Consider the following 26,749-nt stretch of genomic DNA (forward strand, 5'->3'; position numbering starts at 1 on the left):
TTATGGGAATATTAACAGTGGAGTCTGACTGATATGCCGAGATACTCTTAAGCCCATTTGCTGTATTTCAAACTGAAGTAGGAGAATATGGAAGATAAAATCCATTTTGCAAGGGACAGGATGTTGAAAAGCCAGTGCAAAATGTCCTTTTCCTTGGACCTTGCCAGTCTATTTTTCTATTGTTATGTTTACTAATGACTCTGTTGTAGTGGGTTACTAATGAGCCAGGTACTTACTGATACTAAAAGGATCCATTGTGTATCAACAAGAGGAAGTGTACTTAAGAAGATTTTATTTCTAGAGGTATATAAGATAGGCTTAATGAAAACTGCACTGAAACAAATGCTGGGAATTTCCTGTGTACTATCATAGTTTGGTTTTTTCTTTTTTCTTTTTTTTTTTTTGTTCATGAAAATGTTTGTACTTTTTTATCATTGTCTTTTATGAAATATAATGTTCTAAAGATGGTATTGGTTTGTTTATTCTGAGGCTCTGTGGAGAAATAGATTCATGGAATGGTTTTGGTGGGAAGGCACCTTAAAGGTCATCTAGGTCCAAGCCCCCAGCCATGGACAGGGACACCTTCCACTACACCAGGATGCTGAAGGCATCATCCAACCTGGCCTTGAACTCCTCCAGGGAGGGAGCATTCATGACCTCCCTGGGCAACCTGTTCCAGTGTCTCCCCACACTCACTCTAAAGAATTTCTCCCTGATCTCCAGTCGAAATCTGCCCTCCTCAAGCGTCAATCTATTCCCTCTCTATCACAACAAGCCCTTGTAAAAAGTCCTTCCCCAGCTTTTTTTGTCGCCCCCTTCAGGTACTGCAAGGCCACTATAAGGTCTCCCCAGAACTTTCTCTCCAGACTGCACAGCCCCAAATCTCTCAGCCTGTCCCCATAGGTGAGATTCTCCAGCCCTCCTCTGGACCTGCTCCAGCAGTAACATGTCCCTCTTCTGCTGGGGACCCCAGAACATACCTTTTGTGTTTTGTTTGTAGACCAAGTACTCATTTTTCTAGTGCTTTATTTTTTAGACCAAAAGGAGACACCTGCCAAGTAAATACATGAGGTTAGGCTGTGATGGGGTCAAGCCCTAGGCTAACAAATCCCTTTATTGGGCTTCTTTCAGCTTTTGCTTTTCTTGGGCTAAATGACTCAGTGTTTTTGTGTACTCTTCCAAGTCAGGGTTGCTGTTCTTGTGGAATTGCCTATGGATTTTCTCTATTCTTCTGCTTAGGAGGTAATCTTCCTTGCCTATGGATTACAAGAATGTAAAATAGAAGGATTCATCCTCCTGGCACTAAACAGGGAGTTGGGTTTCTCAGGAATTGTTAGTCATCCTCATTTTTCTTATGACTGTTACAAAAGTGTCTGTTGGTTAGAGGTATGCAAGTAATTTTGGGGAGTACTCCAACTGGGGACAAAGTTATTTGCAGACTTTTATGAAAAGACATGACTAAACTTCTTCAGCTCTGTTTGGTGGTTCTACTTCTCTGCAGAACTGGATGTGGGCTGTCCTGGGAGGTCTCAGCACTTATGTTGGAAAAACAGGGAAGAAGGCATTTCAAGTACAGGCAGCATCCTTAAATGCTGTTCTACCTTGCTATCACTTTTAAGCTGCTTCGGCTTCTGCATCTTAAAAATCAATATCGGGAGGAGAATTTAGCTGACAGTATGTGGGTCCCATGTGTCTTCATCTCTTGCAGGCTTCACTACTACAGCAGAGTTGATAGTAGGTGGTAGATTGCATTTTCTCTGCTTACTTTCTGTGAGATGCCTTTCAGATGTGTTTTGTTCCCTTCCTTTGCGAGGAGGAATGTGGGTGATTAACTTCATGAAAGGCTTCCATTTGTTCACAGAATCCCAGTAATGCAGTTTCAATGCACTTTTCCCCCCTAAGCTTAATATATTTGTTTTTTTCTTTTTTCAAGCCCTAAACTTCTACCCAGAAGAGCAGTGGTTACAGAATACAGAAATACAGAATGCTTTTATTCAGAAGAGTATTGGAAAACAAAGTCAATAAACATCCTTCCTAAAGATAAGTGTTGCTAAAGTCAGAAACAAAAGTCTTATTGTTTATGGGAATTTCAGTTCACACATCTTAACTTTTCATGCTTAATGTCTTCTATTCCACTGGCTCACTAACTACTGCTGTAGTTGAATAAGAAAAGGGACTGAGGAAAACAGTGATGGAGTGATGGCGATAGCCAGAGTCATTAGCTGTGAACACCACCTGGAGAAAGAAAAAACAAATACCAGGTAATTCGTAGAATCATAGAATCATAGAAGGGACCTTAAAGATCATCCAGTTCCAACCCCAATGCCACAGGCAGGGACACCTCCTACTAGACCAGGTTGCTCAAGGCCCCATCACACCTGGTGTTGAACACTGCCAGGCTTGGAGCCTCCACAGCTTCACTGGGTAACCTGTTCCAGTTCCTCCCCACCCTCCTAGAGAAGAATTTCATCCTAATGTCCAATCTAAATCCAGCTTCTTCCAATTGGAAGCCATTACTCTTTGTCCTGTCCACTGAGACTGTGGATTTAAAGTGGTAATGTAAAAATATTTTAAAGAAGAAAATTCTGACACATGCAAACAGTAAATGAAGCCTAGCCGTATAAAGTGCCTTCATTCTGTGGAATTAAAGTGCAGGAAGGGGTGAGTACTCACATCAGCATGGTGATGGAAGGGATTCAAGCCCAGTTTCTTCCAGTAAGAGGCTGTGTCCAGCTCAATCTTGTACAACCCAGTTACAAATTGTTCTTTACTCGTGAGCTCGTGGAGCTCTCCGTCGTCATTGGTGTGTCTGTGTGACAGCAGAAGAAAGCACTCTCATAGTTTGGTTAAGATGTGGGTGTTGTGTAGCTTAAGTAACAGGATGAATACTTCTATTGATCAGGAATGGCTCGTGTCCATCTCTATTAGGGATGCTTCAGAGCTTATCTTGGCATTTGCTGCTTCCATGATGGCCACAGCAGATGGCTGCCTGCCACCTCACTGCTCAGCATGGTTTGGGGGTGAGCCAAAAGCTGGATTATCATGCATGGGCTCTTGGCAGAGTCTTGGAGCTAATTAAATGAACCCACTCAGAGAGAAGACATCAGCACTGCTGTAAACAATGTGGAAGTTCTGTGTTGCCCTCACTGTGCAAAGCAGTAAGGTCAGCTCTTGATTTTTTCCATGGTTTTCTTATTTAAGCCTCTTGAGTTGTTTTATCAGCAGGAATGGCTTTTATTGCAGTTGGCTATTTGAAAACTGACATCTGCTATTTGCAATGGCTGTAGGTCAGCCAACATGCCTGTATTGATCAGCTGGTTTTCCATCCTGAACAAACACAGGTTTTTGTTTGGTTTGAAGATGCTATCAGTGCTATCCAAGGCCATACCACTGGTATGAAACCACACACCTTTGAACACTGGCCCATTTAGGGCTCCAGAACCAATATTGAATGCTGTCTCTCAAACATGGCTCTGGGTTGAAGCCTGTTTCTGTGAAGTAAGTTATATAACATCAGGGTTTGCTCAGGTAGGTTATCCACAAGTGATAGTGCTGCTGATTTTAGCAGTCACAAACCACTGGTTTGGGGTCTAGCTGCCAGATCTTTCTCTGAACATATTCTATTCCAAATGCATGGAGAGACAAATGAAGAAGTGGATGTTTTTGATGTCATCCTCTAGTGCATTACTTGGGACTTGTGTTTTAATATAACTTACAACTATGAAGTCACAGAACACCACTTGTGTCTTACAAGATTCTCTGTAGTCAGTTATCAGAGGTTTTAAAATCCATTCAGATTCAAAGAATCACAGAGTGGTTTGGATTGGAAGGGATCTTAAAGATCACCTCTTTCCAACCCCCCTGCCATGGGCAGGGACACTTCCCACTAGCCCAGGTTGCTCAAGGCCTTATCCAACCTGGTCTTGACCACCTCCAGGGAGGGGACATCCATGACCTCCCTGGCAACCTGGTCCAGTGTCTCACCACCCTCACTGCAGAAAATTTCTTTCTAATCTCCAATCTAAGTCTGCCCTTCTCCAGCTGTAATCCATTGCCTCTCATCCTGTCACTATAAGCTCTTGTAAAAAGTCCCTCCCCACCTTTCTTGTTAGGCTTCTTCACATACTGGAAGGCTACTCTAAAGTCTTCCCAGAGCCTTCTCTTCTCCAGGCTGAACAGCCCCAACTCTCTCAGCCTGTCCCCACAGGGAAGGTTCTCCAACCCTCTGATCATCTTTGTGGCCCTCCTCTGAACCTGTTTCAGCAGTTCGATGTCCATCTTGTCTGTGGGGCAGCAGAACTGGATGCAGAGGTCTCTATTTTTCCTTTCTTGTAGATTGATCATTGTTAGATAACTGTTCCTTTCTCTAATCTTTCTCAGCTAAACCCAAACATCTTTTGCCTGAGAGCAGTTGTTTCAGAATCTCTTGCTAATGTTCAATTATTTACAAATTAACAGGGCTGGAGAGGTTGATTTAGGATCATCACAACTTCCTCATCCTAAACCAAAACAAACCCTAGAAGAGTCTGCCTGATGGTTTTGGTAAGAGTGCAGCAGTTCATTGCTGGCTGCTAAAAAAGTAACGTAATCCTTGGTAATGAAATTGAAGAGGAGCAAAGATTGAATTAAAGGAGAGTTTAAAACAATTTCTTGTGCTCAGAGTGATTATGAAGCATTATAAACCCATTTTGGTATTGCAACTGTGCTGCAGTTAAAAGACAGCCTGCACAAATCAGGCCAACAGGACCTTCTCTTCCCTCTGAGTAAAATCACCTCTTCTGCTGGAGAATGGGAAACTGCTTTTGCAACTCCTTGGCCTCTTCCCATGGCCTTCCCCTACTTTCACTCATTATTTTGGTATGACTTACTTTGAATTTAACAGTTCCCAAGATCCATCTGCAGCTTCTTTATATAACTTAACTGGAACATTTGGAGCTGGACTTCCTCGGACTGCATCCAGAATTTTTATGAAAAGAGGATACTTGGAGCCAGCAGAGACCTGGGGACGGGAAGAGAGAAGTGTCATGGTGCAAGGAAGGTGAGCAATGGTCCACAATGAAGCAGTAAGGAATATTTTTCTCTAGATCTACAGACTACACCATATTCCCCTCATCAGGAGCACTGTGTGCTGCAGAAATGTAGCCTCGGGGTGCCTGGGGGCTGGGTACAGTGGAGCCAGAGAGGAAGATGTCAGGAGTTGTCAGGAGGAGTGTAGCCATGTGCTGTGGGGAGGCTGTGCTGTTTTCTCTTTGCATGGCTTGCTACACATCATCTCCAGCATGAAGTGCTACCTAAATTGTGACCCCAACATGAAATAATTAAATCCTCAAAGGCAGGAGGAAAGTTTAAAATTGTGGCAACTCTCCCTCTGTATTTCGGAGTGGTGATTCGAAAGTGGCTGTCTGGAGTTGAGAGCCTCTGATGTCTTGTAGCCACAGAGTTATCTTAATGCTGCTGTAAACTTGATAAGCACCACATGTGGACTCTCAACTAACTCTGTGTAGGGTCAGATTTATCAGCCCCTGACAGCTGTGCAGGAGCAGGACAGAGCAACCTTCCTTTAGAGATGGGATGGCTGTAGTCTCATTCCCAATGTGTTCAACACAAGCTGTGGTTATGCCCTGATATTTTGCCTCTTTAAAGGCAGAGTTGAATCAGGGCTTTAACCTTCCCTTGCCTAATTCTGTAGATGAAAGGTGAGAAAACAGAGCTTTGTGGAAAGTGCTAATCAGGGATGATCTCAAAATAGTAACCATCGATCTCTGTTTAATCCTTGCAAAATGAATCACGGTGTAGGTGATAAAAATTAAGAGGCAAATGGTAAACCAATGGTAAAATATGCTAGAAACTCTTACATACCCTCTTACAGGCTGGGATGTGGTGGCCATCCCACAGGCTAGGAACCCTGTGAACCAGAATGTATCTGTGCTGCCTGTGTGCCCTGACCCCTCAAACCCCCTCTTGTCTACAACATACAGGCTCCTTGCTAATTTCTCATTGGGGTCATTGGCAATAGGAGCTCTAGTGCCACCACCTAGTTTCCTGGAGCTCAGTAAAAATCTCCTTCCTCACCAAAATTGGTCAGGTGTTCATTTTCTCAAGGATCAGATCTTGAGGCAAGCAGGAGGAGAGAGAGGGAGACAGGACTGTTCCAGAAGAACGGCAGGCTGAGGCATCTCTGCCTCCAAATTGCTTTGCTGGAATAAATGAACCCTCTGGAAACAGGAGCTGGGTTTGGTTCTCTTCTTTCCTTACATCAGGGAGTGCTGAGATTCCTTCTTGCACAGGATAGAGCTGTGGAGGGTACAGCAGTAAGGGAGAGGGCTGCAGAAGGCATTTCTCCAGCATGTTCCTCACAACAGGAAAGCAAATCCCTCCTATCAGGAGCTTGTTTGTGATGTTACAAGGGCTGTTAGTTACTTTCCAAAAGGCCCAAGGCTTTTGTGTAGTGAATATGATTTTTTTTCCCCTTGTCTTGCACTGTTTTGCACATCATCACTGAGTCTAACTAGACAAGTGCTGCTTCTCTGACCATAAAGCCCTCAAAAGTGAGCACTAGAGAAGGTGAAAGAAGCACCAGAAAGAGAGCAGTAGGAGAGGACTACAGCTGATACATGCCAAACAAATCAAAGTAATTGCAATCAAGTGGGATATTCTGGTTTTCACTTAACACTCGTTAAAGTGCAAGAACCAAAAGCTGGGACTGCCTCACTATGAAGGTCCTCAACCCTGAGACACTTACCGGTGGTGCAGCTTCAGAGAGAAGTGCCAGGCCAGCTAAGAGAAGAAGGAACTCTGAGTGAAAAGCCATTTTGCCTGCCACTGGGAAGTCTCAGTGTCAGCAGGTAGAAATTGGTGGGGTCTGTGATTTTTATATCAAAGCCTCTAAGCAGGGGCTACTTATCAGAGGAGCCATAGGACTTTCAACTTGCCGATTCGTGGTGTTTGCTTGGTAAACAGTGAGAGAATAAGTAACTCATGCAAACATGAACCTTGCCTGCTAAAATAAGGGTTCTGTCATTGCTTCTCTCATAGCTCAGCTGCAGTGCCTCTGTTTTCTTGCAGACAAGGTCTGTTCCTGGTTTATTGTCTCTTTTTGTGGAGGAGCAGTGCTGTATAGATCTCCTGTAGTCGAGAGCAATACAGATTTGTGGTCAGATCAACAGTTTCAGGGAGACTTTCTCTGTGGTTTTGGCTTGGCATAATTTACCCCACCTATGTTTCTCTGTGGTGACCTTCTCCCCACCCTGATATAAGCTAGTGTGTGGGCTGTCTAGTTATCTGATGCATTCCCCTGGAGGAAAAATATGTCCCTTTTGGTTTCCAGCACGATACCCAGATACTTACATACCCATTTCTGAAGCACAGTGTTCTAAGTCACAGCCTTAGTGCTTTACTTGTCCCTTAGATTCAGTCAAACATCAGGGCAGCTCCCACCTGAAGCATCTGCTGCATTTTAGGGAAATGGTACTTCTTGAAATTCATCTATGTGTAATCTTTGGTTAGACATTTGCATGTACACTCTCTTAGTAGCTTTCTCCTGTCATCAGGTGGATGGCTGCTACTAGCAGAATAGGTTTTTTGTCTGTGTTTTGTTGTTGTTTTAAATGACTATACCTGTATGAACCTATTGATGCACTATTTCGAGCCCTGGGCATAGAGCCCACTGCACATGAAACCTACTGATTTCAAGCTCAGGATCCCATGAAATCTGCCTGCTTTAAGGTGAAGGCAGTTTGGAAACTATTTACACTGCTTACCAGAGTTGTGTAACCATGGTGCTGTGCAGAAATCAGTGGAAAAAGTAACCTGATAGTGAGATGTGAAAGGCAAGCTTGTGAATTCACTTGGTGTGCAGTCATCCCAGCAGGCTCTGGGTGCAGAGAAAATCTCCAGGGTCAGTGGGAGATGAGTGTGGATGGGCCCTGAAGGGCATGATGTCAGTAACTACCTCTGTAGTTTCTGCAATCCCATTAGAAACCAGTTCTCTGCTTCAGGATACAACAGGCCATCAGTCTAAGAAATCACTGCTGAGGCTCTGAGAGTCTTTGGTCAGTTTATCAACAAGGTGATATGAACCACAGTCACTCCACAGCTTACCTTGTCTCCTTTCTACAAATGCAAAGAGGATATTAGGTTAATTCTTCTATTTTAGGACTTAAAAAAAAAAAAGATAGTTGGAGACTTGGCTTATTAGAGAGAAAACTGGAATGCAGCTGAAGACAGCAGCCAGCTGGGTTAAAGATCAAGGATGGTAAAAATGGTGTGAAGTGAAATTGCTCCAGAGCTGCTTAGATTGACTGAGCAGCAAAGTTTCCTCTTGAAGTGACAAAGTGTTGAGGGTTACCTGAAGTTTTAAGTTTAAAAACTACAGAGATTTGAACTCTTTCAGCCCTCTGGAAATGTATATTTCAAAAGCCTTTCTGCATTATTTGCTCTGCCGCTAGGTATTCAGATTTTTTTCTTCTTTGCCCTCTGACCTAGTTGACAGTGGGTCTGTCTCTTCTGTGTGTAAACTATGAGTAGCATGGGTGACTTTGTTTTAAAAGCATGGTTTTGGTCAAAACTTTTAAGGTAACACAGTTTTTATAATGTTCAGATTTCCAACCACTGCATTTGGTCAGATTTTTTTAAGGCAGTGGAGGAAGACTAATAGAACCAAATCCAGTGCCATGCCATGCTTGCTTTCCAGATGCTCTCAGCACTTGAACACAAATCATGACACCTTAGACCACAATAAAACTTCACCACTGGAATCCAAACTCTTTTAAAGAAGTAACATTTTATTGACTTGCCTGAAGTTTGCCAGGTTACAAAATGGGGAAAAAAAAAAAACCAACAACAAACAAACAACAAACCCTAATGGAGCAAAAAGTTACACATTAGCAGTAGGAAAAACCTTCCTCCTAAAAGCCTACAATAGTTCTAGTGGAAGAGGGTGTGTGTGTAGGGACAGTAGATGTTTACTCCTGGGGATCAGTGACAACAGCAGTGGTCGAGTAAGAGAAAGGACTGAGGAGAGCAGCAATGGTGTAGTGGCGGTGACCAGAATCGTTTGCAGTGAACACCACCTGCAAAAGAGAAGATTTGTGGTCACCATCAGCCACACTCATTCAAAACCACCTTGCTAAGAGGCAGGAAGCACTCCTCATTTCCTCTGCACAGTGCTTTGCCAGGTCTGTCCCAGCAAGGATGTTCCCCTTCTGAAGGGTAAGGCTCCCAGTCACTTTGTGATGCTCATGGGAGACTGAGGGATTTGGGAGGTTTTGAGTGATGCCCACAACGAGCCTCAGCTGTGGTGAAGCTAGATAGAGATACCCACACCTGAGTCAGGCAAACTAGTTTGTGCTGTGGAAGGGGAGGATGGGGGGGAGGTATCTCAAACAACAAATAAGCTGAAATCCCATCTAGTGAACATAAACACAACTTCTGTGTAAGTTTTCCAAGCAAGGTTAGGCAGTCGGAGCCCAAAGCTGCTTTGTGCTCTTCAGTGCCTCACTCCCGTTTTAACCCCGCTGGTGATGGAGCAGTTCTTGCATCATGAAATGAGTGGCTAAACTTGCTGGAGCAAGGAGAGACCTTTGTCCTAATTCAAATATGCTGCTCTCCAATCAGTCCCTGCAACTTGGGACACCCAGTTCCCAGGAAAGGGTCAGCACCTGGGTTAACCTCCCACTTTCTGTGGCTCAGTTTAGCCTCATATTTGATCTGAACTATGAGGAAATTTCTACTAGAGGACTGGAGAGTTCCCTCTAATATATCCTGGTCCTGCCAAAGTCTCAGCTGCTGGGACATGAGGACCATAACCCTCAGACCCCTTGTGCACAGCCATTGAACTCTGCCCACCTCTCAGGCTCATTTGTTGGCCTGCTTTCAAAGGACAGCATCTTCAAGAACCTGGCTCAACCAGGCACTGTTTAACCACCTTTTGAGGTGAAGCCCTTCCATGGGCCTCAGCAACTTTTGGACATCCACACTGTTAGGGAATATTTTGGAGGACTGTTTATTTGACTTAAATGATCTCAGACTTTTATGGACCTGAACCTCAGTCATTTGTTTTATTCTTCCACCAAGCTTCATAAACTTGTGGTTGAAAATATTCCACGACACACAACCTGCAGCCATTCCAGACTACTTAATTTTGGGGAAACTTACATTTAGTGGCAGATTAAACTTGAAGAATTTAAACAAAGTATTTTCACTTTTTTTTTTTTTTTTTTTATTTTTGGAAGTGCTAAATAAATATCATAGAACAGAGCACATAATAAATCAGTGCAGGGCTGAAAGCAAAGGGAGGCACAAGACAAGATTATTTCCTGCCCTGCTGATGAAGTTTGAGTATTGATGAAACAGTCAACTTTTCCTTTCCCACTATGGTTATTTCTTCATATTTGATGCCTTTTTCTTTTTATTTTGTATTGCATATTGCAGTACTCAGCATTTTTTTTATATATATGTGTGTATAAAGGCACATCAGAAAGAATTGGGTTTTTTCCCTGTAATTACAGAGCATACTATAAATCAGGGATTTTCAGGTGGCTGATACAGGGGAAATACCTCTGATTAAAAAATAGCTTGTTCCTCTAAAATTAAGGTTTCCAAATCTCTCTATTTCTTCAGCAATAATTAAAGCAGGTTGTTGGGTTTTTTCCTTCTTTCTTTTTTTACCTATCTTTCCTTCTTTCTTTCTCTATTTCTTTCTCTCTCTCTCTCCTTTCTTTTTCTCTTTCTTTTTCTTTCTTTCTCTCTTTCTTTCTCTCTTTCTTTCTCTTTCCTTCTCTCTTTCCTTCTCTCTTTCTTTCTCTCTCTTTCTCTCTCTTTCTTTCTCCCTTTCTTTCTCCCTTTCTTTCTTTCTCTCTCTCTTTCTCTCTCTCTTTCTCTCTCTCTTTCTCTCTCTCTTTCTCTCTCTCTTTCTCTCTCTCTTTCTCTCTCTCTCTCTCTCTTTCTCTCTCTCTTTCTCTCTCTCTTTCTCTCTTCTCTTCTCTCTCTTTCTCTCTCCTCTCTTTCTCTCCTTTCTCCCTCTTCTCCCTTCTTTCTCCTTCTTCTCCTTCTCTCCCTTTCTCTCTCCCTTCTCTCTCCCTTCTCTCTCCTTTCTCTCTCCCTTCTCTCTTCTCCCTTTCTCTCCCTCTCTCCCTTTCTCTCCCTTTCTCTCTCCCTTTCTCTCTCCCTTTCTCTCTCCTTTCTTCTCCCTTCTCTCCCTTTCTCTCCCCTTTCTCTCTCCCTTTCTCTCTCCCTTTCTCTCTCCCTTTCTCTCTCCCTTTCTCTCTCCCTTCTCTCTCCTTCTCTCTCCCTTTCTCTCCCTTTCTTTCTCCCTTTCTTTCTCTCTTTCTCTCTCCCTTTCTCTCTCTCTTTCTCTCTCTCTTTCTCTCTCTCTTTCTCTCTCTCTTTCTCCCTCTCTTTCTCCCTCTCTTTCTCCCTCTCTTTCTCCCTCTCTTTCTCCCTCTCTTTCTCCCTCTCTTTCTCCCTCTCTTTCTCCCTCTCTTTCTCCCTCTCTTTCTCCCTCTCTTTCTCCCTCTCTTTCTCCCTCTCTTCTCCCTCTCTCTCTCCCTCTCTCTCTCCCTCTCTCTCTCCCTCTCTCTCTCCCTCTCTCTCTCCCTCTCTCTCTCCCTCTCTCTCTCCCTCTCTCTCTCCCTTTCTCTCTCCCTTTCTCTCTCCCTTTCTCTCTCCCTTTCTCTCTCCCTTTCTCCCTTTCTCTCTCCCTTTCTCCCTTTCTCTCTCCCTTTCTCCCTTTCTCTCTCCCTTTCTCCCTTTCTCTCTCCCTTTCTCTCTCCCTTTCTCTCTCCCTTTCTCCCTTTCTCTCTCCCTTTCTCTCTCCCTTTCTCTCTCCCTTTCTCTCTCCCTTTCTCTCTCCCTTTCTCTCTCCCTTTCTCTCTCCCTTTCTCTCTCCCTTTCTCTCTCCCTTTCTCTCTCTCTTTCTCTCTCTCTTTCTCTCTCTCTTTCTCTCTCTCTCTCTCTCTTTCTCTCTTTCTCTCTTTCTCTCTCTCTCTCTCTCTCTCTCTCTCTTTCTCTCTCTCTTTCTCTCTTCCTCTCTCTTTCTCTCTTTCTCTCTTTCTTTCTCTCTTTCTTTCTCCCTTTCTTTCTCCCTTTCTTTCTCCCTTTCTTTCTCTCTTTCTTTCTCTCTTTCTTTCTCTCTTTCTTTCTCTCTTTCTTTCTCTCTTTCTTTCTCTCTTTCTTTCTCTCTTTCTTTCTCTCTTTCTTTCTCTCTTTTTCTTTCTCTCTTTCTTTCTTCCTTATTTTCTTTCATTCTTTCATTCTTTTTATTTTTCTATTTTTTAATTTTTTTTCCCAATTCTTGCCTAATGTAGCTCTTTCTGGACAATGGTCCCTACTGGTCTGAATGGGTGCAGTTCCACTTTGGGAGAGCTGTGTCAGTATTTGCAGGGCTTAGCCAGCTCTCTACTGCCTTTATTTGCCCAGGGTTCTGTGGCAGGGAGCCACTTGACTGAGTGTTGCTGCTCCTGTGTTTGTTCTTTCCAGCTGATGCCACTGCACAGCATATGGGGTCTCAGGTGTATCTGCAAATACTTACATCAGCATACTCATGGAATGGAGAAAGCCCAAGTCCTTTCCAGTAAGAGCTGGTGTCAAACTCAACCCTGTACACTCCTTCTACAAACTGTTCTTCTGTTGTGAGCTCGTGGATCTCCCCATACTCTGTGGTTTTCCTGTAATGGGAAAGAATCTACATAAATATTTTATGCTGTCAGAGAGTCACAGAATCATTTTGCTTGGGAAAAACTTTTAAGGTCATTGGGTCCAACCATTCTCTAACTCTACCAAGTCTGGGGCTAAACCTTGTCCCTCAGTACCACATCTCTGCCTCTTTTAAACACCTCTAGGGATGGGGATTCAGCCACCTCCCTGGGCAGCCTGTTCCACTGTTTGAGAACCCTTTCAGGGAAGAAGTTTCTTCTATCACAGTACATTAGAGGTTGGAAGGGATCTCAAGAGATCATTGGGTCCAACCCCCCTGCCAAAGCAGGATCACTTAGGGTAGCTTCTCCTCATGTTGAGGTGAAATCCTCTATGGTCTAGTTTGAACTTGTTGTTTCTTGTTTATTAGTGTGCACCACTGAAAAGAGCCTGGCCCTCTCCACTTGACACCCACCCCTCAGATATTGATAGACATTGATCAGATCCCCTCTCAGTCTTCTCTTCTCCAGACTAAACAGCCCCAGGGCTCTCAGTCTCTCTTCACAGGGGAGATGCTCAAGTCCCCTAAGCATCCTCCTGGCTCTCCCTTCAATTCTCTCCAGCAGGTCTCTGTCTCTGTTGAACTGGGGAGCCCAAAACTGGACACAGTATTCCAGGTGTGATCTCAGCAGGGCAGAGTAGAGAGGCAGAACTTCCCTAGACCTGCTGAGCACACCCTTCCTGATTCACTCCAGGATTCCATTGGCTCTCTTGGCCACAAGGGCACATTGTTGTGCCATGGAGACCTTGCTGTCCACCAGCACTCCAAGGTCTTTCTCCAAGGAGCTGCTTTCCAGCAGGGCAGCCCCTAACCTATACTGGTGCCTGCTGTTATTCCTCCCCAGCTGTAGATCCCTTCTAATGCTAAGCAGAAACAGACAGGATGGAATATTAAATAGCAGAGGTGCTGCACAGCCAAGTTCTACTTGGAATGCTCTCTAAGAATGTGAAACAATTCTCCCCTGTGTGCACCATGTTTGTAGGTTGCAGAGCCTGTCCTTGGTACCAACTCATCCAGGCACATCACAGATGAAAGCTGGCTGGATTTTTTTGGTCACTTCTCTTGCTACATCAGAGGTTGTAGTTAAGGCCCTTCTTTAAATGTTATGTTCAACTTGTACCAAGTGCCCTCTGGAACCAGATGTGAGCAAGGACTGTCGTGCTGAAAGGCAAGATGCCAAATCTCAAATTATAACTAAAGAAAAAAAGGCAGATTTTAGTGGAAAAGGATTTTGTTCTCTAGTTATCAGCACTGAGGTTGTAGATTTTACCCCTATAGACTGATGCAGTTTTACATGACCCTGAGTGGTAGTGTCTTGGAAAAGCAATCTAGCATCACAAGATTTCATTAATTTCAGTTACAATGGCTTGGTCAAAGAGCAGGAGCCTCTTGCACTGGGTGCCATCTAAATGAGCAATAGGAATTCCCAGCTCTGAGATGATATACTCAGCTCCTGACCAAAAAACTGTGGGTGAATGAAGTTCAGAAGCAAGGAGGAGATACAGCTGGCACTACAATCTATTTGTCTGAGAAGAAGCAAGTATTGTATGACAGCTGTTTGTTTCTCTACATTTCTCTCCTAAACCCTTCTCATCTCTTTTCCCTCCTTTTATTTTATTTCTGTTGTTTTTTTTTTTTTTAAGAGAGTTTTGATGTAGCTGAAAGAAAAATGAAGAAAGCCTTGGCCTTAGTGGGACTTCCCCTTCCTATGGCAAGGAGTAGCTGTCTGGGTAGAAAACAGAGGAGGAAGAGAGGGAGAGGAGGAAGAGAGGGAGAGGAGGAAGAGAGGGAGAGGAGGAAGAGAGGGAGAGGAGGAAGAGAGGGAGAGGAGGAAGAGAGGGAGGAGGAGGAAGAGAGGGAGAGGAGGAAGAGGAGGGAGAGGAGGAAGAGAGGGAGAGGAGGAAGAGAGGGAGAGGAGGAAGAGAGGGAGAGGAGGAAGCAGTGACATGCTGCTTGACAGAGACAGTTGTACTGTTGCAGCTTTTTGATCCCAGTTACTGCCTCCTCCCTTATCTTATTTGTCATCTTTGCTTAATGGTAGTGAATGAGGAGTCTGAGCTTTTGGTTAAATTAAGAAGTAATAAGATTGGTGCCCCCCTGCTCATTTTCAGGCTTTCCTACATTTCATGTTCAGCACTTTGAAGACTGACAAAAGCCTCACTGATCCCACCCAAGTGAAATCAGCTGTATCCAGGGTAGACCACACCTGCAGAGAAGCCAAGCCCTGCCTGAAACAAGGCTCACAGGCAATTTGTGAAAGGTATACACCTGGTTTCTCTTTGGTTTAGTTAATACAGCCTGGCTTAACCTAAATTGCCTTAAAAGGCAATAGGTAAAAGGACAGGGAATGCAGCAGTGGGTGTCCTTGAAGCCATGGAGCAGCATTGCTGAGGTCCTGCAGAAACACTGAGAGCACAAGCTGGCAATTCACATACACCTCCTTGGATATAAGCTGGATAGTCCAGGCAAGAAAAGAGAAATGGTGTCTGCCTCAACAGCTTTGTTCAGCCAAATAATTAATTTCTCTTTGAGAAGAGGTTGGATGTAGCTGGAATGGTGCTTTCCATCATGGCTGCTGAGCCATAACTGCAGATGTTCAATGTCCAGAACTGATGGGAAACTGGAAACAGGAGGTCAGCTGAAGACTCTCTCCCATTTCCAGGAGCTAATGGCACTTACTAAATTTTACTTATTAAGTGGTAGCCTTTCAGTGCAAGCGATCTCCCAAGCAAAGCCTTCAGCATGGACAGCCCATGGGACAGCCTGTGGTTCAGAGCCTGGCTGGGATTAGGACAAGGCAGAGGATGCCCTGCATCAGCCCTGATGAGCAGAATGCTGTAAGTATTCTTTCTGAACAGCACTTGTATTTCTGTCTGACTGGGGGAATAAACACAGGGTGGTTGCTTATTCTTAATAGGCAGTGGACTGCTACCATCTGCTCTAAAGGGGATGTTAAATTATAAACTATGATTTTTCAGCAAAAAATTTGCAAACCTCTGGTTAATTTCCTCCAGCTGTTACCTAGAATGCAGCCCTGATCCTCTTTTTCACTGTCTGCACCTTAGCTGTGCATTGTGGCCAGGTTACAGCTACACTGCCTGTGAAATAACATCTGTGAACTCTTGGGGCACATACTGCTTTGGGATAAACTCTGCCCTCAGATGCAGGCTGCTGAGGAAATATCTCAGGAGCATGAATTATTATTCTGGAGGGATTTTTTTTTTTTTTTTTAAAAGGAGTGTGGGAGGAACCACTTCAAATATGCTGCAGGGGGTTGTTTGTTTGTTTGTTTTATGATTTCTAATCTAGGCCACATGAGAACTGCCTGGTGAATGGAACTCTTGAACAACATGCTAAGGCTTAGGCATGTGAGGAGTGAGAATGTCAAAGTTAGTTATTGGAGGAGCTCCTCTAGAACCCAGATCATATGCTTCCCAGGTCACTGTGACCTAAAGCCTTCCTCAGAGTGCATCTTGGCTCAGGTTATCTCTTCTTGCACACTTTTTTGGCTAGACCAGTTTTGAAATAAGCCCCTGGATAAAGTCAGCTGTTGTCATGCTAACTCCATCCTGCCTTTTAAATGCCATTACTCTCAAAGCACCACTTGCTGGCTGCATTTGCTTGATTCCCTGAGAGGTATTAGCAAAGTCAAAACAAATGCAAAGGTAAATGTTTACATTTTACAGGTATCTGTGCAAAATGGAACTTTTCCATATGCAATCTGCTAGGTAGGGTAGCACCAAAATACTTCTGACTAACAGGAGTAGCTACAGATTGTGTTTCTTGGTTGCATTCAGTTGGTTTAACAGAGAAATTCTGCTTTACCCAAAACAATCACCTGTGAAAACCCAGTTCAAGCAACCCAGTTCAGCTGAAATCAGTGGTGCCTTGGAAAGGAGCCTTCACTAAGATGCACCTCAAAGGAAAGGTCAAAAGTTGTACCTGCTATAATAATTGTGGCTCAATGTTCCTCCACTGCCTTCCCCCAGCCAAGTACTTCTCACTTGCCTTGGATTAATCTTCTCAATTTAGATTTAAGAAGTGATTTTATCCTTTTTTTTTTTCCTGGGATATGAAGTGACAACAGAGGCTGATGAAGGGGAACTGCAGGATTTGCCTCCTTGGGCTTGTTGAGAGTAGCACTGCAAACTGAACAGGAAAACACTGGCATGCCCCAACCATGAGTGCTCTTAACACTGATCCTGCATTTATCTTATTCTTCTGTGAACTGCATCTTGTATCACCTGTTCAGGAGCACTTGACGAGACATTTTAAATCATCTGAGTTTCCATCATGTCAGAAGTACTCCTGAGGGGCAAAATATTACCCTTGTCTCCCCTTTCTTTGAAAACACCATGTCATTTTTTTTGGTGAGGTTTCCTTCTTGGCTGAAGTATAGAAATCCATTCTGAGAGTCATTTGCTGCTACATTAACACACCATTTAGCAGTGGAGGTGTTTGTTTCTCCTGCAATCCCTTAACCTTTTTTGTTCCTTTTCAATGGGGAGAAGTTGTGTGGTGGGTTATTTTCTTTCTTTTTTTTTTTTTTGGGGGGGGGGGGGGGGAGGTTTGTTTGTATTTTTTGGTTTGAGCTTTCCAAAAAGAAACCTTTCAGAAGGAGAGAAAGGTTTCTCTCTCTTTGTCATCTTCTCCTCTGAAGCTTTGAAGTAAATCATGCTATAAAAATCCTAGTAAAGGACAGTTGGATGCTGTGGTGGCTCCTGCTCCTGCTTATCATTCTGTGCTTGAACACCCTGCTGTTACTAGAAATTTCTCTTGACTTAAAATTCTGCTTCAATGAATTGTTACAGTGAAACCTAAGTGCCTGAACACCTCACCTATTAGAATTTTAGTAAGCTGTGTTCCTCTGATATCCATACATTCCCCACAGACTGCAGGTAACTATTGCTGCCTGCTCCTCAGGGAGGTTCTGAGGATGTTTTGTGAGTTTCAAGCTGTCATTCTATAGAGATGGCCACAAACTAATGCTGAGGTGGTGCTTCTGGGGGCTGTTACAGTGGGGCTCTGAAACTTTTTGGTCAAGGAGTTTCTTCCAACCAGCATATTTGTTACACAGGAGAAAACCACTGGTGAACTGGTGCACAAAGCCTACAGAGAGGATTTTCTATCTGTCTGCAGCTAATAAAGCTCCATATCCATTGCAGGTGGAGCCTAGAGGGAGGGGGGGAAAAAAAAGCTCCAGGGAGACCACACAGCTGCCTTCCAGTACCTGAAGATGCCTACAAGAAAGCCAGGAAGGGACTTTTAGCAGGGGCTTGTAGTGATAGAATGAGAAGGAATGGATTGAAGCTTGAGAAGGGAAGACTTAGACTGGGTTATTAGGAAGAAATTCTTCCCAGTGAGGATGGTGAGACTTTGGAAAAGGATGCCCAGGGAGGTTGTGGATGCTCCCTCCCTGGAGGTGTTCAAAGTCAGGTTGGATAATTCCTTCAGCAGCCTGGGCTGGTGGAAGGTGTCCCTGCCTACAGCAAGGGGGTTGCAAGCAAATGGTCTTTAAGTTCCCCTCCAACCATTCTATGATTCTATAGAAAGTTAGTCTGCATTACCTGCACAATTCTGGTAAATAAACTTCGATTACTATTATTTTTTTTTTCTTCTCTTCTTTGTAGAAAGGAAAGATAGTACTGAAGTCAGCAGGAAAAAAAAATTATTAAACTTTGTCTTTACACAGATAAGAGGAGCATCTCAATATGTTTGGCAGTTAGCATGTGTTTCAGACATCAATGAGTTCCATTTGAATATGATGGGTTTTTAATCAGAATTCAGGTGCTGTTAACAATGATATTGTTATTAGATATTGCCTTTTTTTTTTTTTTTTTTAAATCAGAGCTCCATTCCTTTTATTTCTCAATTGTTTGCCCGTGGAACCTTGCAAACATCTCCATCAAACCACATCACTTACCCAGTAGCAAAGTCCTCCCAGCTTCCATCTGCAGCCCTTTTAAAGACTTTGACAGCTACGTTAACTGCAGGGCTTCCTCTGACTGCATCCAGCACTTTCACCATCAGAGGGCATTTGGAATCAACAGCTCCATGGGAGACCTTGGGGAAAGCAGGAGAGGTGGGATAGGAGCTGTTCAGCAGAAACCTTCTTCCAAAGGAAAAACGGATTCTTGGTGCAGGATTAATCTTGACTTAAAAGCAATTTCTGTGCCAAATGGTTATTCAAAGCTAGTCTTCAAACCTCTCCTCCTTAAAGCAGACTATCTTTGAGCTTTAGAGTGATCACTTTATTCCACACACACAAATTGGTTGCTTGATTAAATATTTAGGGTTGGAGATGGGGGACAATGTTATAAAATTTACCTTTTTAATGAGCTCACAAAAAAGAATATAGGAAATTGTTTGAAGTGCAGGGAGAGTGTTAGCCTAGGAGCCCAACAAAGGAATACCTGAGATATCCATGGGGCTGAAAGATGATTTGGTTCTTAGATTTCAATGTGCTACACAGTCCTTAGTCATACTTTAAAATGGCTTGTTGGGGTTTTTTTTTTAGTGCCTTGAAAAGCACTTGTTTGCTGAAGAGGGTAAAGTTGCCTCTATATATAGTCAGATATGGCATGCAAGTCACAAACTGACAAGATAGAAAGAGAAGCTCACACCTTCTGGATCCCCAAACCTTTCATAATATACTAAAATATACTAAAATTCTAGTGTGAGGTGTCCCTGCCCATGGCAGGGGGGTTGGAACTAGATGATCCTTGTGGTCCCTTCCAACCCTGACTGATTCTATGAAAACAAATTAATAAATGAACAAAAAAAAAAAAAAAAAAAAAGGGAAAAAAAAAAAAAGAAAAAAGAAAAAAAGCAGAATTCTGAAGAAGTTGTTTAAGAAATAGTTGTAAAATAACACTCCAGCAAAAGCCTAATGGTTACAGAATTTCATGGTTGAGGAGGATGCTAGTCATCTAGAAAATCCAGATTATCATTCTTGTAATGACTGAGTTTGAATCAAGAGACTCACCAGTGGTGCAGCTTCAGAGAAAAGTACCAGTCCAGCTAGGAAAGCAAGGAGCAGAGAGTGAGAGGCCATTCTGTTTGCTGGTAGTGAGCCTTGGTGCCAGCAGCGAGGAGCTGAGAGGATTTGGGATTTTATACCCGACCCTACAACAAAACAGGCTGCTTATTGGGTGCCCATATGACTCCAAATCTGCTGATTCTGATTATTTGCTCAGCAAACTGGCCAATCCTCGAGGCAGCCCATGCAAAGCCCTGCCACTGCAGTCAATGGAGGGACTGCAAGATCATTAGGGCAAAGAAAATGACTAACGGACACAAACATGACCCTTGCCTGGGGAGATTAGGCTCACAAAGCTCTCCACAGAATCATGTAAATGACCTTTGTTTGCCCAGAAATCCAACCAGTTCTAGATCTTCTTTACCTTGCCCTCAGGTGGTGCATGAAGGGCCATGAGGATGGTCAGAGGGCTGGAGCACCTCTCCTATGAGGTCAGACTGAAAGAGTTGGGGCTGTTCAGTCTGGAGAAGAGAAGGCTCCAAGGTGACCTTCTTGTGGCCTTCCAGTATCTGAAGGGGGCTACAAGAAAGCTGGGGAGGGACTTTTTAGGCTATCAGGTAGTGATAGGACTGGGGGGGAATTGAATAAAACTGGAAGTGGGGAGATTCAGGCTGGACGTGAGGAAGAAGTTCTTCCCCATGAGAGTGGTGAGAGCTTGGAATGGGTTGCCCAGGGAGGTGGTTGGGGTCCCATCCCTGGAGGTGTTTAAGGCCAGGCTGGATGAGGCTCTGGCCAGCCTGATGTGGTGTGAGGTGTCCCTGCCCATGGCAGGGGGGTTGGAACTGGCTGATCCTTGTGGTCCCTTCCAACCCTGACTGATTCTATGATAGGCACAAGAGCATTGAGGCTCTGCTCAATGTTTCTTCTCAAAGCATTCAGTGCTTTCTGAAGACATGCAGGCTCCTATGTGTGATGGAGGTTGTTCATTGTCTAACTCAGTGTTCATGTTGGGAGACAGGTTCCCAAGCAGTTCCTTTCCTTGTTTAAAAGGAGCAATGTTTCTTTTGAAATGTGGTTTAGATAGGGTCTGACAAGAGAATGCCTCTCACCAGAAGTTTGTGAGGATTCAAATACACTACCACCTAGGAAGGCTGGACCTTGGGGTCCCTTCCAACCTGTTTTTTTGTGATTCATCATGCCTAATCTTCAGGTAGACATTGAGGTTTCCTCTTATTCACTGAGAAGAAAGCTGGAAGGGTCTGTCCCCTTGGGAAGATAAAGGTCCAAGAAAGTTGAAATGAGTCTTCTCTTGCTCTATGTACTCCAGAAAGAGCCAAGACAACTAGCACAGCTGAAGTTAACATCCAGCTAATGCTCTTATTGCCAGACTCCTGTTGTACTGCAAATGTCACTGTTGTGCTCTGAAATGGACATTGGGGAAGAGGCTTTTCAGGGGTGACCTCAGCTCCAAGCTAAGTAGGAAGGGAGAAGATGCCAGCTGCTGGAACTGATGTGGTATACCTGGCTTTCTCCAGCTCCATCACATACAAATTGTCCATCTTGCACCCTGTGCTAGCTGAGAGGGAAAGAAACAGCCTTCTGGGACATTTCCTTCTCCTCATGTCCTAAACAACTCTGAGCCTACAAGAAGCTGGTGCTGATTTCACAGTGTTCTAACAAAAAACAATTTGACCTCTTAATTTGAATAGGATTATAACGAAGATCTTGGGAAGGAGTCATGGATGGTATTCTTCAGTGGCTTTCATGCCTTCAGGCTGCTTTATGCAGTTGTACTCTTCAGGCAAAGTTGGCTTTTGAGAAGAATCTACAGTACAGTAACGTGCTGAGCTGAGATCAAAGTGCCCTTTGTACTTACAGCAGAGCAGACAAGCACGCAGGTAGCTCCTGCGCTCCTTTTGCATGCCCGGGAAAAGTCAATGCAAGGTGCCCAGCAGTAGCCCCTCATGCCACAGTCATGCTTGTAGAATATGTTCAGATCTTGGAGCCTTAGCTACTGCTCTTAGATCTGTGCATTGACAGTTTGCTTCGTTGTTTTGCTCCCATTGTAAATATTTCTCTGACACAGTAATGTTTTGTATGTTGGGAAGAGAAATCTGCACTCAGGGCAAGCAGACTTCTCCTGCCTTCTCCTGTGCTGCCAGCTGTTCTGCAAGGGAATAATGCTAAGGAGCTAATGATGTTGGCACCTGCCTGCACCTGAAATTGCTCTTCTATGGGTGAAAAACTTTAAAAAATACTATTTTCTTTATGTTTTCTGGTGTAGTAGCAGTTTGTGCAAACTCAGCTCTCTGGGGGTAGCGCGTTTCAGCTGCCCATATGATCTGTTTCACTTCTCTCTTTTATAACATTGACATTTTGGCAGCTGGTTGTCAAAGTGGATAAAGAGCATGGAAAATTCTAACCTCAAATGGGATATTTTTTTTTTCTTGTCCTTCATTTACTATCTCTTTTCTTCAGCTCTCCCCATCCCATACATAGACCAGACAGGGATCTTATGGCTATTAGCAGGAGCACCATGCTAAAGGGAAATTACCTTTTGTGTGTTCATGAATGTCCATTCACCCAGTTTGCAGGTAACTGCATAGATCATTGCTATAAGTTCTGAGTGGATTTAGTGAGAAGGTTAAAAAAAAACCCTAAGATCTGTATTGTTTCTGTGATTTGGAAGGCCGTGGAGCATCTAGAATTTGTATCAAATTCTATCACAATCCATCTGAGGCAAACTGGAAATTACTGCAGTCTGGTGAAGGCAACACTAGGTAGATATTTCTGCATCTGTTAGCACAATACACTACTGCTTTCTGTAACGTGTATGGGAGGGCTCAGGAATTTGCAGCAGCAGGCTGAAAAGAATGATGAGCAGAGTATTTGCTGGAAGAAAAATGAACCTCTTTGGAGTCTGAAGAAAAGATGAAACCCAAGAGGAGAGGCAGGCCTCTCTTGGGATGGTTATTAAATGGAAGAGGACGTGGTGGTTCTAGAGCCACCATCCTCTTGGTTGTGTTTGCTTGGTACTGGCAGTTTTCTGTGTTTGCACCCACCTGAACTCTCAAATTTTACAGAATGTGCCGAGCTCAGTGAGCTGAATTTTACTACCTTGGAGGAGAATCCAAACACATGATTGTGGAAGCAAAATGGAGGAATAGGATGGGAAACTGCTGAGCATCCAATGAGTGCTGATTGTTGTTTGTCTGAGGTTGTTCAACCTTTTCTATGCCAGTGGGAGTCTGAAGCTTATAAACTGAGCTCAGCTCTGGGGAGGCTGCACCTTGAACACTGTGTTCAGTTCTGGGGCACTCACTACAAGAAGGATGTTGAGGTGCTGGAAGGTGTCCAGAGAAGGGCAATGATGGGTCTGGAGAACAGGTCTGGTGAGGAGCAGCTGAGAGAGCTGGGGGGGTTTAGTCTGGAGAAGAGGAGGCTCAGGGGGGAGGCATTCTCACTCTCTACAACTACCTGAGAGGAGGGTGTAGAGGAGCAAGGGTTGGTCTGTCCAACCAAGTAATGAGTGATAGAACAAGAGGAAATGGCCTCAAGCTGCACCAGGGAATGTTTAGATTGAATATTAGGAAAAATTTCTTTATTGAAAGAGCAGTCAGGCATCAGAACAGGCTGCCTAGGGAGGTGGTGGAGTCCTGGAGGTATTTAAGAGTTGTGTAGGTGTAGGGTTTAGGGATATGGTTTAGTTGAAGACTTGGTGTTAGGCTAATGATTGGATTTGATGTGATTCTGTGAGTGATTTACCCCGGATAAAAAAAAACCAATACATGTGAAAGTGAAATTAGAAGAGGCTGAGCACTGAGGAGGAAGTGTGGCTGGGAAACTCTAAGCCATCTGAAGGAGCAAGGAAGCCACCATGAAGCACAGGGAACAGGGCAGCTCCCAGAGACTGCCAGCAGGATACATGCAACAAGGAAAGTGGTGCAACACAGAGCCTTGGCCCAGAGGGAAGCATAAAAGCCCTTCTCTATGAAAAGAGTGAATGGAGGCTCTGAAAACCTCCCAGAACAAGATGTTTAGGATTCCTGGTGTGGAGGAAACTGTCAGTTATACAGCTAATGCAGAGATGTACATAAAGCTATCTGGGGACTAAGGGCCACCCCAGAAGAAGGGGTGGTTACCTGGACACAGAGTGATTGGGGGCCAGAGGAGAGAGAAGCAGAGTCCTTGATATGCACAGCAACCTCAGCTTATGGAAGCCAAGAAGTATGAGACCCCCCAGTTATGGAAACATTTAGATAATCCTCAAATATGTAAATGCTCTAAGGCTTATCTGAATTCCAAATCAGTTGAGGTCCAGCTCTGAAGAATTAGAATGAATGCCTCTTTTTAATGAAAGCATGTTCCCTGCATGGAGGCATTGCAACGTGCAGGTCAAGAACAAACACAGCCTGCTAATGCTCTTGTTTATGTCCTACAGTGTTTCCCTGCCTCTCCCATCCAGTCTCACACACTCAGGCTTGTTTTACACTGATAAGCTCCTTACTCTCTGCTCCATTCCCTTCTCTCTCATTTGACTGAGAAAGCCACCTGCCTCTACATGACAAAGTGTTCAGACAGGCTGGAATATCTGACTTTGGCCATAAACCCCTGTAAGCTGCTCCTGTGACACTGGAGTGTAAGGGACTGATAGATGGTAAGCCTTGCAGTAATCTGGATAGAGTTCCCTGGCCTGTCCTAAAGAATTAATGAATTCCTGAGCTCTGAAAAAAATCCTTTCTAAGGAATAGAGACCTGAATGTGACACCTTCTTTCACTCTGCTGGAGTAACATTCCGCAAGGGATTATAGGAAAAGACCTGAGATTTGCCTCTGCAAGAAGCTTGCCTGAATTTTCTGAACTAGAGCCAAGGATTCTTTGAGGTTTGCTCCAGTTTTGTGCCACTGAGTTGCTGTGGCAGAGCTCTGGCAGATCAGCAAGTGCTCAGTATGGTACCTGCTGAAGCCAGCCAGAGATTTTTCTGCTGGTTTCAACATTTGCTCATTAAGTAACTTTCCCCCACCCTGCCAAGCCAGGGATAATACTTTTCTAATTAAAAGCTGTGCTCAGGGAGGTTCATGCTTGAGCTTGAATTTCAATTTGCAAAGAAATGCATTAAGGAAAAGTGGCTTTTCAGGTGTGTGTGGTGTGTGCATGGTTGTCAGCCTGCTGCCCCTTTCCATCCTCTCTGAGGAGGGTGTCTGTATTCAGAGCTGTAATGGCCATTCTCGGGTCTCTTTGTTCATTAACAATCGATGTTTTAATGGCAAGTAAGGCAACACTACTGGTGTTGAAGAGAAAAATAATGAAATCAGCCTTATTTTGTATTCTATGTCAAATGCACTTAGTCATACAGAGAGGAAGCGCAAACTGTTAACAGAGCATTTAGGAGACAAGTTGGTTGGTTTGATCTTCAGGTGTTTATCACAGGGCTTGATCGTTTCAAGGTTATGTCCCAGGAGCATAGCCCAAAGTCTAAAACCAGAAACATCTGAATAGATTGCTGCTTTGGGGCATTTGTAATGTGTGAATCCACCTGGCACCTGCTCACCTCAGCAGGCTGTGGCTTTGAAGTGTTGCCACTCCAAGGGCACTGGGAACTGATATCTGTGAGGTCCTTCTCCTTGTGATCCCTCGAAATCAAACTTCTGTTCTTCAGCTGTAACAGGTATTCACCTCTACACACTAATCCATCAGTCCAGACAAACCCAAATCAATTTAAACACAAAGCTAATTGAATAACCTTGGGCCAGCCCTGACACCCTTAACCTTTCCTCTTGCTGGAAGATGCTTGGAGCTTGCCATGAGATGGGTGTTTTAAAAGGTCAGTTTCTCTGTTAGCAACATTATTAGATGCTTACAAGTTTATTTTTGTCCCCTTCTTGCTGCAAGAGGTACAAAATGAATCTACACCATGATGCAAACCTTTCAGATAGTGGCTTCTGTTAATGCTTTTTGCTATATTCTTAGGGTCCTGGCTAGGCTCTTTTGGGAGGGCATGGCATTTTTGAAGGGAATCTCCACGACTTCTCAATTCATTCTCAGCAGTCTGCAGATGCTAAATGAATCAGACATGACAATACAAATCTTGCCCAGCTGTCATCATAGAATGCTTTGAGTTGGAAGGGACCTTAAAGTTCCTCTGGTGCCAGGGTAGGGACACCTCACACCAGATCAAGTTGCTCAAAGTCTCATCCACCCTGCTCTTAAATACTTCCAGAGGTGAGGCATCCACAATTTCTCTGGGCAACGTGTTCCTCAGTTCAGTAAAGAACTTCTTCCTAATATCCAACCCAAATCTACCCTGCTATAAGTTAAAATAACCCCATAAAAGATCCTATGGGGTTAATTCATAATCTTTTCTTAGGTTATACATATATTTGCTAAAGCTATTGCAGCTTTGTACTTTGCTCAGCATCTTGCTGTTCAAGATTGTAAAATGCTGAGTCTGAGGCACTTCACTCTGGTACCCAATGCAAACAGGTGTGTGGAAATGGCTGTTTATCCAGCAGGCACCTGGGTACCTCTTCAAAGGCTACTTCAAATTTGCAGAGGGCCCAATCAGCCATTGGTTAATGGCTAATCATCCTACCATGGCACTGAAGATACTCAGTTCTTTCTTTAGTGGACATCACCACTTGGATTCATCTGGATGCAGCTTGGATGTGCAGTGCTGTCCTGGAATAAAATGCACATGATGTTGAGTGGGAAGCTACCAAGTGACAGTGACAGTCACACATCAATTAATAAAAAGGATGGAAGTGGTGCCTGCTTCCTGCCAGAAGCTCTGAGGAAATGCTGAGTCTCCTAAACCTTGTCCCTGGATCTACTGCAGGCTTCATAGAACTTTTGTATCAGACCCTAAGTATCTTTCTCAGTGTCACTGGTCTGGCAAAACCAAATGTGTGCCTGGAATGTCTACTGGATGAAAATGGTATCTTTTGAAGGACAGAAAAAGGAAGGTATCTCAAAAGGATAGGAACAGGACACATTCTGGCCCTCATGTGCAATGCAGCAGTAATATCTGAAATTCTTCTTTTGTCTTTTTTACCTTCTTCAGCTTTTAAGAACAAGAA

The 26,749-nt window shown here is 43.9% G+C and overlaps 2 protein-coding genes across 3 annotated transcripts; both read right to left on the bottom strand.

Moving 5' to 3' along the window:
- Window positions 1-2,035: 2,035 nt before the first annotated feature.
- LOC128977224 (transthyretin-like) lies at window positions 2,036-6,828 on the bottom strand. The gene is made up of 4 exons (XM_054394717.1): window positions 6,743-6,828; window positions 4,869-4,999; window positions 2,674-2,809; window positions 2,036-2,235 (listed from the first exon to the last, which is right to left on the bottom strand). Exons 1-4 carry the CDS (start codon window positions 6,809-6,811, stop codon window positions 2,128-2,130), a joined length of 444 nt encoding a protein of 147 aa, XP_054250692.1. The 5' UTR covers window positions 6,812-6,828; the 3' UTR covers window positions 2,036-2,127.
- Window positions 6,829-8,801: 1,973 nt separating this feature from the next.
- On the bottom strand, window positions 8,802-19,766 carry LOC128977221 (transthyretin). 2 transcript variants are annotated; one of them, XM_054394713.1, is made up of 4 exons: window positions 19,680-19,766; window positions 18,618-18,757; window positions 12,530-12,665; window positions 8,802-9,071 (listed from the first exon to the last, which is right to left on the bottom strand). In XM_054394713.1, exons 1-4 carry the CDS (start codon window positions 19,746-19,748, stop codon window positions 8,964-8,966), a joined length of 453 nt encoding a protein of 150 aa, XP_054250688.1. In that variant the 5' UTR covers window positions 19,749-19,766; the 3' UTR covers window positions 8,802-8,963. The 2 variants fall into 2 exon arrangements, with proteins under 2 accessions (XP_054250688.1, XP_054250689.1); XM_054394714.1 differs by having other exon boundaries at window positions 18,618-18,744; window positions 19,676-19,766.
- Window positions 19,767-26,749: the final 6,983 nt, after the last annotated feature.

Source organism: Indicator indicator, chromosome 31 (assembly GCF_027791375.1).
Source record: "Indicator indicator isolate 239-I01 chromosome 31, UM_Iind_1.1, whole genome shotgun sequence".
Lineage (NCBI taxonomy): Eukaryota > Metazoa > Chordata > Aves > Piciformes > Indicatoridae > Indicator > Indicator indicator.

Coding starts and splice junctions, on each gene's coding strand:
- LOC128977224 (XM_054394717.1), bottom strand. CDS start 6,811: ATGGCTTTTCACTCAGAGTTCCTTCTTCTCTTAGCTGGCCTGGCACTT. Junction 2,810..4,868: donor TGGGAACTGTTAAATTCAAA/GTAAGTCATACC, acceptor GCTGTCACACAG/ACACACCAATGACGACGGAG. Junction 2,236..2,673: donor CCTTCCATCACCATGCTGAT/GTGAGTACTCAC, acceptor TTCTTTCTCCAG/GTGGTGTTCACAGCTAATGA.
- LOC128977221 (XM_054394713.1), bottom strand. CDS start 19,748: ATGGCCTCTCACTCTCTGCTCCTTGCTTTCCTAGCTGGACTGGTACTT. Junction 18,758..19,679: donor TCTCTGAAGCTGCACCACTG/GTGAGTCTCTTG, acceptor GCTTTCCCCAAG/GTCTCCCATGGAGCTGTTGA. Junction 12,666..18,617: donor TGGGAGGACTTTGCTACTGG/GTAAGTGATGTG, acceptor TTCCCATTACAG/GAAAACCACAGAGTATGGGG.